The sequence below is a fragment of the Embiotoca jacksoni genome, unplaced genomic scaffold (assembly GCF_022577435.1).
Source record: "Embiotoca jacksoni isolate LCO1_2020_lvr unplaced genomic scaffold, fEmbJac1.0.p SCAF_130, whole genome shotgun sequence".
NCBI lineage: Eukaryota > Metazoa > Chordata > Actinopteri > Embiotocidae > Embiotoca > Embiotoca jacksoni.
Window position 1 is genome coordinate 32,096 of NW_027185264.1, and position 15,764 is coordinate 47,859.

Below are 15,764 nucleotides of genomic sequence, written 5' to 3' on the forward strand. Positions count from 1 at the left end.
AGAGTAGTAGTACTACCTGCTGTACTGCACCACGTAGTACAGCAGGTAGTACTATTACTGACCGAGCGGGGGGTCAGCTGAGGTCCTGGTCCTTCACAGCGTCTGTTTGTCCTGGTCCAGGTGGACCGCTCTGGTTGTCTCCTGCTGGAGACTCCGGCCGATCTGCAGAACCTCCTGCTGCTGAGGAAGACCGAGAGAACAGAAAGCTGCGGTCAGGAAGCCAAACGCTGCGCCCCCTGCTGGCCAGAGAGTGGTGAGGCTCGCACACACCTGCTCAGGTGACCTATGCTCCATCTGGTAACAGGTCTCCTCACAGCTGTCCAAACAGGACTTCCGCACTGTCTCTGATGTTTCTGATGTCTCTGTGTCCAAACAACATTAAACATGAAACACAGTGAAGAGAAAACAGGGGGAGACAGTCTGTCATCTTCATCATGTCATCATCATCATCATCATGAAAATAATGATGATGATGATGATGAAGATTTGTTTGTCTCTTAGCCATATTATGTGGACGAGGACGACTTCTTTCAGGCCTGTGATCAGAATCAGCTGCTGCTGATTGACAGATACCTGTCAACAGGTGGAGACGTCAGCACCTGTGACACGGTGAGTCCAAAAGTACCAAATCATTAAAACAAGCGCACACACAGAAAAAGAAGGAGTCCTCTGTGATCCTTGTGGTCTGAGAAGACGCGTGTGTTTGTGCAGTTTCAGCGTACAGGTCTCCACAGAGCCAGCTCTCAGGGTCACGCAGAGGTCATCACTAAACTGTTAGAGGCTGGAACTGATAACCACCTGAGACAAGGTACAAGTTCTTATGTCTGATGTAGAACCAGGTCTACGTCTGTCTCAGAGTTAGAACCAGGTCTAATCCAGCATCAGTGTCAGTTTTAATGCTCTCGTCTGTCCAGCTGTCGTCCACTTATGTCCATTCCGCCCTGTCGAAGAGGAAATCTGTCTGTTGTCAAACTGCTGTTGAACCACGGAGCGGATATCACTGCAACAGACAAGGTAATACTACACATAGTACTAATGATACTGCAACAGACAAGGTAATACTACACACAGTACTACTGATACTGCAACAGATAAGGTAATACTACACACAGTACTACTGATACTGCAACAGACAAGGTAATACTACACACAGTACTACTGAAACTGCTAAAGGTAAATATCAGTGAGACTCGTACCTCGTGCTGTCAGTAAACACATACGTGACGTGTCCGTGTCCTGTAACTGTATGTTCATGTTGTCTCACGTCTCAGCTGGACAGCATCCCTCTTCATGTGGCTGTGAGGACCAGACACTTGGACTGTGTTGAACACCTGATTCATTGCGGGGCGGAGCTGAACACACAGGACACGGTGAGTCTCAACATGCGTGTGGACACATCAGGATGTCTTTGGACATGTTAGCACTTAATTAAAACATGTTTATGTGTTTAACATGACTATAAATGTCCTATGAAAGCAGGTTATTGATCATGTTACTCCACCATCCTGTAGTTTAGTCTTTAGTTTAGTCTGTAGTTTAGTTTATGGTTTAGTCTGCAGTTTAGTCTGCAGTTTAGACTGCAGTTTAATCTGTAGTTTAGTTTGTAATTTAGTTTATAGTTTAGTCTGTATTATAGTCTACAGTTTAGTCTCTAATTTAGTCTTTAGCTTAGTCTGGAGTTTAGTCTGTAGTTTAATCTGTAGTTTAGTCTGTAGTTTAGTCTGTAGTTTAGTCTCTAATTTAGTCTATAGTTTAGTCTTTATTCTGTAGTTTAGTTTATAGTTTAGTCTGTAGTTTAGTTTATAGTTTAGTCTGTAGTTTGGTCTGTAGTTCAGTCTGCAGTTTAATCTTTAGTTTAGTCTGGAGTTTCCCCTTGCTTTGTTCTATTATCTATATGTTGCCAATTTACACCTCTAGGTGGCACTGTCACAAAGCAGGTACCTGTAATTCATGATGGCGACCACTGGATGTAAGATGTGATGATGCCGACTGTTTTGTTCTGAATGTTTCTTTGTTTAAGTAAACTACTCTTGTTAAGTTTTTGATCCAACCCTACACTCCTCCTGCAGCAGGGGGCGCTCTCCTGTGGTTTACAGCTGCAGGTTTGATGTGACGCTGTTCGACTCAACAGATCGAAAATGATCCAACTGCTGCTGCAGCACGGAGCCGACACACACACCAGCAACCAGGTAAGAGAGAACATGAACATGTTCATCTTCAGCTTCCTATCAGTGCCCAGTTCAGAGGGTTCACCTTTCGAGTGGTTCTACCTTCACGTTCTCAGAGTAGTTCTACCTTCATGTACCTTCACGTTCTCAGAGTAGTTCTACCTTCATGTACCTTCATGTTCTCAGAGTAGTTCTACCTTCATGTTCTCAGAGTAGTTCTACCTTCATGTTACCTTCATGTCCTCAGAGTAGTTCTACCTTCATGTTCTCGTAGTAGTTCTACCTTCATGTTCTCATAGTAGTTCTACCTTCATGTTCTCATAGTGGTTCTACCTTCATGTTCTCATAGTAGTTCTACCTTCATGTTCTCAGAGTGGTTCTACCTTCATGTTCTCAGAGTAGTTCTACCTTCATGTACTTTCATGGTTTCATAGTAGTTCTACCTTCATGTTCTCAGAGTAGTTCTACCTTCATGTACTTTCATGTTTTCATAGTAGTTCTACCTTCATGTTCTCAGAGTGGTTCTGTGCCCCCTGGTGGACGATGCGGCTTTAAGCTGTCACCTGGTGGACACATTTAGACTCCAGCTGCACCCGTAGTCTGAGAACAATGACACTGTTGGTCCTCATGAGTTCAACAAACTAACAGCTGCTGTCTGTTCACACCGACGAGTGTTTATTCCAGACACTCTTCCAACAGGTTAGATTAAACTGAGAATGTGTGGCTGGACTGTTGACCTGTGCAGCATTCTAAGCTCTGATAGGCTGTAAGGGAGATGTCACAGCCACTCAGATCTGACCTGAACTGTTGTACATTAAATTCTCTGAAGGAAAAAAAAAACTTGATTTATGTTGCATCCTGGTTTCTGTTTGACTCTGTGAAGATAGTTTTCTTAACTTATTTGTTTTTTGTTTTGTTTAAAACTGAAGCTGCCAAAGTGATGAAACGTGGAGCTTCCCATTTTCTCTCTCTGGGTCTGTTTTCTGGTGATAAGGCAGCAGTGATGTCACTTCCTCCTCTGAGACAAAACAACACTGATTGGCTGCAGAGATCCAACTGAGACACACACACACACACACACACACACACACACACACACACACACACACAGGGATCATTATTCCACCTCACTGCCTCATCTCTTCCTGGTTCGAGGGCTGAATTACTCGTTAAGATCTTTTCTTGTTTCAGAGAAAGGAGTTTTAGTGAAGTCTAATTTCAGCTGATGCTCTCTGCTCAGCAGCTGATTGGTTAACGAGCGTCTGAAGCTCAATGAAGCATCGAGCTCATTAATGAGACTGTTTGTGTCTCAGTGACTGGATCTCCTTCATTTAACAAATTTTTTTCATGTCGTAGTTTTCACTTTGCTCCAGAGTGAATACTGCGTTTATGATCCTGAACAGGTCACTCGTCAATCAGAACAAACACGCTGAAACCAAACTATTTCTGACTGGGATCAATAAAAGCTCAGTCTTTATTTTTATTCGATCAATTCCAGAATGGTAATATTTCCCAGAGTGCACTGCTGGCAGGACGTCAGGAGTCCCATTCAGTTCAGCTGTTTGTTATTTAAGCATCATTTCCATAATTAAACTGTGATCTGAACAGAGGGTCCCTGAACTCACCGTTAACACAGCAAACAGTCGCTTGTGTGTTCTGACTTTCTGTTTCCTCATGAACCTGTCGACACATTCTGATCTGTTTGTTTCTGAACCGTTTGTTTCTGATCGATGTTTTTTTAATGGGTCACAAAAACAGCCGATTGATTGTTGATCAGTTTGGAACGACCCGGCCAATCAGCTGGTACCTACACATGATAAACATCTGTCCAGGTCTTTAGGGTGATAATAATCTTAGGACACATCACCATGGTAACCACCTGTAATGCAGCGTGCTGGAAACAGTTTTGTTTCCATGGTGATGATGGAGGAGAGCAGGAAAGGAAGATAATTGTGTTTTAGGAAACACTTTAACCAATCAGGGCTGACAGCCGGAGGTAATGGCTGTGTGATGTGTTGTCATGCTGACTGCAGCTCATTAAACAGCTTTCATCATCACACCACGACAACGGGAGAGAAGGAGGAGAGATGGAGGAGAGATGGAGAGATGGAGGAGAAATGGAGGAGAGATGGAGGAGAGATGGATGAGAGAGATGGAGGAGAGATGGAGGAGAGATGGAGGAGAGATGGATGAGAGAGATGGAGGAGAGATGGAGGAGAGATGGAGAGATGGAGGAGAGATGGAGGAGAGATGGAGGAGAGATGGAGGAGAGAGATGGAGGAGAGATGGAGGAGGGATGGAGGAGAGAGATGGAGGAGAGATGGAGGAGAGAGATGGAGGAGGGATGGATGAGAGAGATGGATGAGAGAGATGGAGGAGAGATGGAGGAGAGAGATGGAGGAGAGATGGAGGAGAGAGATGGAGGAGAAAGATGGAGGAGAAAGATGGAGGAGAGAGATGGAGGAGGGAGATGGAGGAGAGGGATGGAGGAAAAAGATGGTTGTGAGAGATGGAGGAGGGAGATAGAGGAGGGATGGAGGAAAGAGATGGAGGAGAGATGGAGGAGAGAGATGGAGGAGGGATGGAGGAGAGAGATGGAGGAGAAAGATGGATGAGATAGATGGAGGAGAAAGATGGAGGAGAGAGATGGAGGAGGGAGATGGAGGAGGGATGGATGAGAGATGGATGAGAGAGATGGAGGAGAGATGGAGGAGAGAGATGGAGGAGAGATGGAGGAGAGAGATGGAGGAGAAAGATGGAGGAGAGAGATGGAGGAGGGAGATGGAGGAGAGGGATGGAGGAAAAAGATGGTTGTGAGAGATGGAGGAGGGAGATAGAGGAGGGATGGAGGAAAGAGATGGAGGAGAGATGGAGGAGAGAGATGGAGGAGGGATGGAGGAGAGAGATGGAGGAGAAAGATGGAGGAGATAGATGGAGGAGAAAGATGGAGGAGAGAGATGGAGGAGGGAGATGGAGGAGGGATGGATGAGAGATGGAGGAGAGAGATGGAGGAGAGAGATAATAGAAGAAAATAGCCCGTTTGAAAACAGCCTCTATTATTCTTTCCTCTCAGTCTGCAGCTGAAACAACTCAATTTCACCCCTCACTAACGCTGTGTGTGTGTGTGTGTGTGTGTGTGTGTGTGTGTGTGTGTGTGTGTGTGTGTGTGTGTGTGTGTGTGTGTGTGTGTGTGTGTGTGTGTGTGTGGTGTGTGTACATACAATGACAAGCTGCCTGAGAGGACAAAGAAAATGATTTTGAGTTTCTGTTTCTTTATCAAACATTTTCATTAAAGCCTTCCTGAAGTGTTTGTGAGTTTGACAGACAGCTGTCAATCATGAAAAATGGAGACATTCAGTCTGCTTGTCATGTGAACTGTAAAACACAATCTGATCCTTCTTCGTTTTCCTCTGAGACTTCCTGTGTCCTTGAGCGCCTCTTCATCAGAGAATCCACTGTCCTTGTTGAAGCAGGTTGGAGTGTCTCTTTAGAGAGAAGCAGAGGAGGAGGTCTAGGACATGAGAGGAGGAGGTCTAGGACATGAGATGAGGTTTAGGACATGAGAGGAGGAGGTCTAGGACACGAGGTGAGGTCTAGGGCATGAGAGGAGGTCTAGGACATGAGAGGAGGAGGTCTAGGACACGAGGTGAGGTCTAGGGCATGAGAGGAGGTCTAGGACATGAGAGGAGGAGGAGGTCTAGGACACGAGATGAGGAGGTCTAGGACACCAGAGGAGGTCCAGGACATGAGAGGAGGTCTAGGACATGAGAGGAGGAGGTCTAGGACACGAGAGGAGGAGGTCTAGGACACGAGATGAGGTCTAGGACATGAGAGGAGGTCTAGGACATGAGAGGAGATCTAGGACACGAGATGAGGAGGTCTAGGACACGAGAGGAGGTCTAGGACATGAGAGGAGGAGGTCTAGGACATGAGATGAGGAGGTCTAGGACACCAGAGGAGGTCTACGACACCAGAGGAGGAGGAGGTCTACGACGCCAGAGGACATCTACAGCACTAGTTTCCTGTTTTCTGTCTTTTTCACTGTATTCCATTTTCCTCCTTCTTCTTTCCTGTTTCCTCTGTCCTCTTTCCTCCTTCCTCTTTCCTGTTTCCTCTGCCCTGTTTCCTCCTTCCTCTTTCCTCCTTCCTTTTTCCTGTTTCCTGTTTCCTCCTTCCTCTGTTCTGTTTCCTCCGCACTGTTTCCTGTTTCCTCCGTCCTGTTCCTTCCTTCCTCTTTCCATTTTCCTCCTTCCTGTTTCCTCTTTCCTGTTTCCTCCTTCCTCTTTCCTCCTTCCTCTCTTCTGTTTCCTCCTTCCTGTTTCCTGCTTCTTCCATCCTGTTTCCTCCTTCCTGTGTCCTCCTTCCTCCTTCCTCCGTCCTGTTTCCTCTGTCCTGTTTCTTCCTTCCTATTTCCTGTTTCCTGCTTCCTCCATCCTGTTTCCTCCGTCCTGCTTCCTCTTTCCATTTTTCTGTTTCCGCCTTCCTCTTTCCTGTTTCCTCCTTCCTCCTTCCTCTTCCTGTTTCTCCCTTCCTCTGTTCTGTTTCTTCCTTCCTCTTTCCTGTTTCCTCCTTCCTGCTTCCTCCTTCCTGTTTCCTGTTTCCCCTTCCTGTTTCTCCCTTCCTCTGTTCTGTTTCTTCCTTCCTCTTTCCTGTTTCCTGTTTCCTCCCTCCTGTTTCCTCCATCCTCCAGTCTGTTTCACTTCATCACCTTCAGTTTATTTTAATTCTCTCTCAGCTGGTTTTCTTTATGGATTTAAACCCTCAGTGTCAGTGACTGAACACCTCCACCAAAGATTAACAGCTCTACACAGGCTACACAGTCTTAAACTCTCTCATGTCCTTTAGTCATGTGAATTAATTCCATAAGTGAAGCTCCACTCTGCTGTTGACGAGGAGATTATTTATTCATATCTGAAGTCCTGCCAGTCATTAAGTTCCAATGAGACCGTTTTCATTTGAGGAGGATAGTCTCAGAAAAATGTAATGACTGTAATGACTGTTTATACACTATAGATGACTTCATGTTCATCCACAGACTCAGACTGACAAACTCTATAATAATGATGATGTTTAAAAGGGGGGGGGGGATTCCGTGACGCCGCTCAGCTGCTCAGTCTCCGATATTTTTCTACCAACAGGCGTCGCATCGTCCGCCTCCGCGACACGCGCGGTCAGTCTGAGAGGACCGGGAGTCGTTCCACCTGTCTCTCTGTCCTCCGGTCTGTCGGTCTTTCATGTCACGTCCCGTTCTCGCCGTCACCTTTACCGGAGGGGAGGCTGATCTGCGGACCTCATTGAAGACTTGTCAGAGCTGCAGCCAGAGGAACGATCTGAGGCTCCGGACGTGAGTGGTCCGGAGAGGGTCGGCGGTCCAGTCGGTGTGAGGAGCAGTTCACCGGGACAGCAGCTGGAGAAGCTCCGCAGGTCGGTAGGTGGCACGTCCCGGGATTTAACCCTCCAATGAACCGTTAATAACCCGTGATTTTCCGGTCAGCTGCAACTTTACAAGTGCAATACATGTTTATACATGACGTCACATTTATTGATTTGATCTATTTTTATTGATCCTTTATTTATTATCGATCGATGTTCAGAAAACATTAGTGTACTTCCGATTTTAGTGAATTTACTGAAAGGCGTGTGTGTGTGTGTGTGTGTGTGTGTGTGTGTGTGTGTCTGTGTGTGTGTGTGTGTGTGTGTGTGTTTTGTGTGTTTCTGTTATAATATACTATACTATAATAATATAATATAATATAATATAATATAATATAATATGAAGTTAATAATATATAGTATATAATACTGTTATTGATATGTAGTTAATAATATTCTGATTAATATACTGATAATAATATACAGAACCTATATATAAATTGATTGTTAGTGCTCTGGTTTTCTCTCAGGTGGTGATGTCATAATGATGCTGCCGGTCTCTAGGTTTAAAGGTCAGCCCGTTGGTATGGTAACCTCCGCCACACCCTGGCTGTCCATCAGTAGTGATCCCACCCCCAAGTGGTTGTGGTTGGCCAGCTGGTCAGCAGCGACATACCAGGCCTCGCCTCCTCTGGTCTTCTACCCCCGAGCTGTGTGGATACCTGAACACACACACCTGATACAGGTAACGCACACACCTGATACAGGTAACGCACACCTGATACAGGTAACGCACACACCTGATACAGGTAATGCACACACCTGATACAGGTAACGCACACACCTGATACAGGTAACGCACACCTGATACAGGTAACGCACACACCTGATACAGGTAACGTACACACCTGATACAGGTAACGCACATCTGATACAGGTAACGCACACACCTGATACAGATAATGCACACACCCGATACAGGTAACGCACACACCCGATACAGATAATGCACACACCCGATACAGGTAACACACACTTGACACAGGTAACACACACTTGATACAGGTAACACACTTGATACAGGTAACACACACCTGATACAGGTAACACACACTTGATACAGGTAACACACACTTGATACAGGTAACACACACCTGATACAGGTAACACACACACCTGATACAGGTAACACACACACCTGATACAGGTAACGCACACCTGATACAGGTAACGCACACTTGATGCAGATAACGCACACCTGATACAGGTAACACACACCTGATACAGGTAACACACACTTGATACAGGTAACACACACCTGATACAGGTAACACACACACCTGATACAGGTAACACACACCTGATACAGGTAACACACACTTGATACAGGTAACACACACCTGATACAGGTAACACACACTTGATACAGGTAACACATACTTGATACAGATAACATACACCTGATACAGGTGACACACACACCTGATACAGGTAACACACGCCATGCAGACAACATTTCCCAGAGTCCTCAGCTACTGGTTGAGCTGCAGATCACTGGAGACGAGTGAAGCAGAGGATCAGTCATGTTCACAGTTTTCAGTCGTTGCCATGGAGATGGGTTATCAGCATGATGAAGGTGTTTGGGGCTGCTGGTCAGTTCACTGCTGGACTTTTATTTGGATCATGGATCAGTCAGAACCAGAGGATGATAAACCGCCAGACTTCACTTCTGCACACGTTACCTTAAACTTGCAGCCGCCTCCATCTGATGACATCATGACGTCAGGCCGGTCGCGGTCCGGTCGGACAGAAAGTCCAGCGGCTGCTTTGGGCTGCAATCCGTTCTGACCTGATGGTTCTGGTTCTGATCCCAAACACGTGTCAAGGCACACATCCTGTTTCCTGTGTTGATGTGATGAAATGTGTTGGACTGCAGATTCAGATTTAAACCGATGAAAGCAGCTCTTAAGCATCTGTCCCCTCGTCTTCCTCATTCTGATCTGTCCTCCGTCTGCAGTCTCGAGATAAGATGAAACTTTAATGATCCCTGAGGCCACAGTGAATAATTGTGTGTTAATTATTGGTGTTAATGATCTCATGCAGCTCTTCTTTAATTCTCTGCATAAACTCCAGTTTATCAGCAGACGTCTCGTTCTTCTCTTTAAAGTCTGTTTGTTCTGAACCAACAGAACATGTTTCAACTTTAAAGACGATTGCAGCTGCAGATTATTCTGAACGCAATATGTTTGCTTTAAAACCTGTTCACAGATCCAACATGTGTGTTCTGGTGGTTCTGGATCTATGAAGGGTTCTGCTGTCTCTGTCACTGCTTTAAAGCAAGCCATTCACTTCGCAGAGAGTTCAAAGGTCAGGGAGGGTGAGGAGGGCTCTGATTGGACAGATCCTCTGAGAAGAGACTACAGACTACTGTCTGTCTGTCTGTCTGTGTGGTTCTACGGGTTCTTCATGTGGTTCTACGGGTTCTCTTCGTGGATTTTCTTCTGTGGTTGTGAACAGGTGACACGCAGAGAAGTAACAATGTTTTTTTGTTTTTTCAGTGGGAACGTCCAGCAGTTGAAGTCGTTCCTTTACTCCCAACGTTCTATCGATCTGCACCCCTTCATCCTCGTCACCGTCTTCCCAAGGTGAACTCCCTCCCACTCCACCACTCACTCGTCTCTTTGTTGGAAAAATTACTCAAGATGCTTGGTTCAAAATCAAACACATTGGACATTTATTCTTGCAAGAAGGAGCAACTACATGCACCCTCAAAGAGAGGTGTCCAGCAGTGCTCCCCCCAGCAGTCCTCTTCAGCAGGGCTTTCCTTAGGGCAGCTTTTATACAGTTGATAAACAGTTGACAGTCACCCCCATTCCCTTTGTATCTGCTTTCGTATGATAATACAGAGTTGGTTGTAGGTCACAAGATAAGGACACAGGGGAGTCGTCAATTAGATGCAGAAAGAATCACTTGCAAATAAGACAGAAAACAAAGGAAACTTTTTGGAGCCTGCTGACAAGACACTTTCTGGAGCCACAATGCAAACAAGAGGAAGAGACAAATCCTTTTTTCCCATCACTCTTTCACTCACTTGTTAACTCGTTAACTCCGTCACTCATTCACTCACTAACATGTTGTTATTATGTTTGCAGCTCACTGATGGCTGGATCTCACCAGAAGAAGTGGGTGTGTTCCCGAGGAGAGAGAAACCCCTCCTCCTAACCAATCAAATTATCCAGGGGGCTGGTGGACACGCCCCCAAGTCCCGCCTGCTGTTGTCTTCCTCCCGACTCTCGGGTAAGACGACGTCACCTGATGCAGGTTTAGATGTGTTCCTGTGTTTTTATTCATGTCTCACGGACACGGAGTCCAGCTGACATGCGAACAAGGTGTTATACTTCTGTTCAGATTCAGCTTCAGGTCATGTGACGCGTCGGAATGTGTACCTGTCCTCAGCACACCTGCTTAGTTTCTGTGTTCCATGAAGCCATTTGATCAGACCATAAGAAACATATTCTTTGTCCTCCTGGCTCAAACCTGCTGTCCCCGTCAGGTTTTGGAGCGCACCCACAGAGAAAGGAGTTTGTCAGCTCTTTAAACAATCAGATCAATGATCTGCAGATGGGGGCGGAGCTTCTCAGCCTTTTGTTCAAAGGTCCCAATTCTTGAGAGGTGGGGCTTCCTTCAGGTGGTCAATCAGCTCAACTGGAATCAAACCAGCAACCTTTGGAAGTCAGATATGTTTTAGGGATGCTGCATTCACTGCTGCTATGTTACCCAGACAACAAGGATAATTTCTGAGAGCTGATTGGCTGTGTGGCTCCCTGCTTGGAGGTGAATGTGTGTGTTTTCTGCTGTGACACACACACACACACACACACACACACACACACACACACACACACACACACACACTGCTGCCAAAGCAATTTGGAAAGGTTTGGTCTGTTGGAAATCACCCAGTGCATGATGGGAAATGTGTGCTGTTTCACATCTGAGACTCCAGACGTTTTAGTACTGCTACATGTGACTTTTGTTACATGTGAGTACTGATAGATGTGAGTACTGATACATGTGAGTACTGTTACACGTGAGTACTGATACATGTGAGTACTGTTACACGTGAGTACTGATACATGTGAGTACTGATACATGTGTAGTGTACAGAGTAATTCAATTCATTTCAATTTTATTTATATAGCGCCAAATCACAACATAGGTTATTTCATGGCACTTAACACATTAAAGTCCTTTCTGCAAGACTTTACAACATTATACAGAGAAACCAACAATTCAACAATCCAACAATTCAACAATTCAACAATTCAACAATTTAACAATTCCCACATAAGCTAGGAGGGGAAAAAAACTCCTCTTTAAGGGAGAAAAACCTCCAACAGAGGGAAGAAAAACTCCCTTTAACAGGAAGAAACCTCCGACAGAACCAAGCAAATAAGTACACTTACATCTTAGTACACTTACATCTTAGTACACTTTACATCTTAGTGCACTTACATCTTAGTACACTTTACATGTTGGTACACTTTACATCTGAGTACACTTTACATCTTAGTACACTTTACATCGGAGTACTATTACATCTTATTGCACTTTAAATCTGAGTACACTTGCATCTTAGTACATTTTACATCTTAGTACACTTTACATCTTAGTACACGTACATCTTAGTACACTTTACATCTTAGTACACTTACATCTTAGTACACTTTACATGTTGGTACACTTTACATCTGAGTACACTTTACATCTTAGTACATTTACATCTTAGTACACTTACATTTTAGTACATTTACATCTTAATTCAATTCAATTTTATTTATATAGCGCCAAATCACAACAGGTTATTTCATGACACTTAACACATTAAAGTCCTTGTAGAAGAACTTTACAACATTATACAGAGAAACCAACAATTCAACAATTCCCACCTACTGTAAGCTAGGAGGAAACAAAACCTCCTCTTTAAGGGAGAAAAACCTCCAACAGAGGGAAGAAAAAACTCCCTTTAACAGAAAGAAACCTCTGACAGAACCAGACTCAGAGGTGGGCGGAGCATCTGTTAACAGAACCAGGCTCAGAGGTGGGCGGAGCATCTGTGAACAGAACCAGGCTCAGAGGTGGGCGGAGCATCTGTTAACAGAAACAGGATCAGAGGTGGGCGTCCATCTGCCTCGACTGGTTGTGGTGAGAGGAGAGCAGAGAGAGAAAAGGACAGCATAGATATAGAAGAGAAGAACTGTTGGTGGAGACGACAAGCGCAGAGCAGAGACATGCAGCTCCATGACGGGACATCTGGAAAAGAAAGAAGAGAAACTACGTGAGCGAAGGAACTGAATGGAGACAACAGATAATAAGAAGAAACTATGAGAGAGAAAAAGATGGTGAGGTATGAATCAGTTAAAGAGTAGGAGGAAAGAAAAGAAGCTCAGCATGTAACGAGGTCCCCCAGCAGCCTCGGCCTATAACAGCATAACTAAGGGTTGGTTCAGGTCTACCTGAGCCAGCCCTAACTATAGGCTTTATCAAAGAGGAACGTTTTGAGTCTAATCTTAAAGCTAGAGAGGGTTTCTGCCCCTCCAACACAAACTGGGAGCTGGTTCCACAGGGGAGGAGCCTGAAAACTGAAGCTCCGCCTCCCATTCAATTTCTGGAAACTCAAGGAACCACAAGTAGACCAGCGTACTGAGAGAGAACTGCTCTGCTAGGATTATATGGTTCTATAAGATCTCTAAGATATGATGGAGCCTGGTCATGTAGAGCTTTGTAAGTCATCAAGAGAATTTTAAATTATATTCTTGATTTCACAGGAAGTCAGTGAAGAGAAGATAAAACTGGAGAAATATGATCTTTCTTGATAAATCCCGTCAGTACTCTTGCTGCAGCATTTTGGATCAGCTGCAGGTTTTTAATGAGTAATTTGGACATCCTAACAACAAGGAATTACAATAATCTAGTCTAGAAGTAACAAACGCATGAATGAGTTTTTCTGCGTTACGTTGAGGAAGGATTTTCCTGATTTTATTAATATTACGTCGATGAAAGAAGGCAGTTCTGGAGATTTCCTTTATATAATGTCTAAAGGACAAATCCTCATCAAAGATGACTCCAAGGTTCCTCACAGTTTTGCTGGAGGCCAAGACAACGTCATCTCGAGTAACTAAGTGATTACAGAAAGAGTTTCTGAGGTGTTTAGGACCAAGTACAATAACTTCTGTTTTGTCTGAATTTAGAAGCAGGAAGTTTTTGGTCATCCAGGCCTTTATGTCTTTTAGACAGGTTTCAAGTTTTACTAACTGATTAGTTTCATCTGATTTTATAGAAAGATATAGCTGAGTGTCATCTGCATAACAATGGAAGTTGATGCAGTGCTTCCTGATGACATCTCCTAATGGAAGCATGTACAAAGTAGTGATGTCTCACACTGCTGTTCTGCACTGACAGGAAATCACTAACATTTGAACGCATCACCTGACAACACCTGCAGCTTCGGCCTTTTAACAGTCCAGTAATAATAATATCATTATTAATAATAATAATATTCAAAGTAACCTAAAAGCTCTTCTTGAACCACTTGTAGTTCAAATATGAAGTTTTATCCAACATTATTAACAGTCAGAGTCACTGTGATGTTATACAAGTTTGAACACATTGGGTGTTAGTACACAAGTCCCAAGTACCCATCTGGCTACCTACAATGCACTGCATGTTTTCATAGTGACAAAGCTTTTATTTTCTTGAACATTGGTGTTTGTTTGTGTAGTTGTTGTTTTCTGGCAGAAGCTCAGTTTTTCTTCAGTTTCTCTTCAGTTGTAAATACATAATCAGATTTATATTCAAGTTTGTGTTATGACACGACATCAACATAAATTTACTAAACACACATTAGTCGGAGTCATTGATAGTGTGAATAAGTGTGTCTACATGTTTGTGTGTGTTGTGCTACATTCAAATCTTCAGACCTGGTCCTGGTGACAGAACCGGACCTTGTTCAGTCCAACTCTCCTGCAGTTTGCAGGTGATCTGAGTGTTTCAGGTGAACGTCGTCCTGATGGACATTCAGTCAGCAGCTACATCATCCAGCTGCACACGTTCGTCCTGCAGTGACAGGAGTTTCATTAACACTCTGGAAACTTTGGTGAGGTTACGACGCACCGAACAGGAAGGAACCAAGAGACCGGCTCACCATATACTGCAGTAAATATACTGCAGTAAATATAATGTATGTTGTACTACATTATACAGTATGTGGTAGTTCATGGTACTAAAGTGTGTAGTATATTATACTGTCAGTAAATAAGAACTACATTTTTAAAGTGTGCTTTGATGTAAAATCATCATCTGCGGTGCATTTGTGAGTCCGAGTGGAGCTTCGTGCTGCGTTTAACATCTCTGCACAGATGTTTTATTGTCGCTGTGATGCTGCTGCCGTCAACAGATTTAGGTCAGTGTTTCCTGAAAGGAGACTGAGTGTCTGGAGGCGGACTGATCCTCCTATACGTCCTGAAACACACACACATCTGCAGGAAAAACACATGTATGTTAAAGTATGACATGAAACCACACGCCACATCCGTGATGTTTTCTTCATCATCTTCTCTACGAACACAATTATGACACGCTACTGATCATCATCCTTATCCTCCTCCTCCTCCTCCTCTCGTTGGTACAGTACATTCTGAAAATCAGACGATGAAGGTGATGGTGGTGATGAAGGTCAGACAGATGAAAAAGATCTGTTTCTGTGTCCAGGTCATGTCAGAAGACACGTCACAAACACCAGAGACCCTGAAGACTCCTCGAACTCCACCTCCTCCTCGAGCTCCTCCTCCTCCTCAAACTCCTCCTCCTCTTCGAACTCCTCCTCCCTCCCACAGCGCCTTCAGTCTGTGTCTCCTCTCTGCTTGCCTCTTTTCACTTCTCCTCCTCAACCAACAGGTCAGTCAATCACACTGACAACCTGTTAATCACTGATACTTGTCAATCACAGATAACCTGTCAATCACACTGGCACCTGTCAATCACAGCACTGCTCTGACTGTAAATAACTGTAACACCTGAACACATCACCCTCCAACCTGCAGCTTCACTTATTTTACCCAGAATGCATTGTGCTTTTGTTCCCTGTGTTGAACAGTGAACTCTGGTTCTTCTTCAGGATGTTGAATATAAACAAATATGAACACTTTGTAATGATGCGTTCAG

General features: G+C 44.3%; 1 protein-coding gene across 5 annotated transcripts in view; it reads left to right on the forward strand.

Annotated features, from left to right (window-relative positions):
- Positions 1–2,027: 2,027 nt before the first annotated feature.
- Positions 2,028–15,764, forward strand: part of tcerg1l (transcription elongation regulator 1 like) — a 34,916-nt gene continuing 21,179 nt past the window's right edge. For 2 of the 5 annotated variants that reach the window (XM_069147109.1, XM_069147112.1), the window contains exons 1-6: positions 2,028–2,189; positions 7,307–7,592; positions 8,072–8,286; positions 10,100–10,186; positions 10,694–10,838; positions 15,312–15,497. In XM_069147109.1, the coding sequence (XP_069003210.1) occupies positions 8,086–8,286; positions 10,100–10,186; positions 10,694–10,838; positions 15,312–15,497 (619 nt within the window). In that variant the 5' untranslated portion in view covers positions 2,028–2,189; positions 7,307–7,592; positions 8,072–8,085. Of the gene's footprint in view, positions 2,190–7,306; positions 7,597–8,071; positions 8,287–10,099; positions 10,187–10,693; positions 10,839–15,311; positions 15,498–15,764 lie in introns of all 5 variants that reach the window. The other 3 variants (XM_069147111.1, XM_069147114.1, XM_069147113.1) reach the window with 3 other exon arrangements.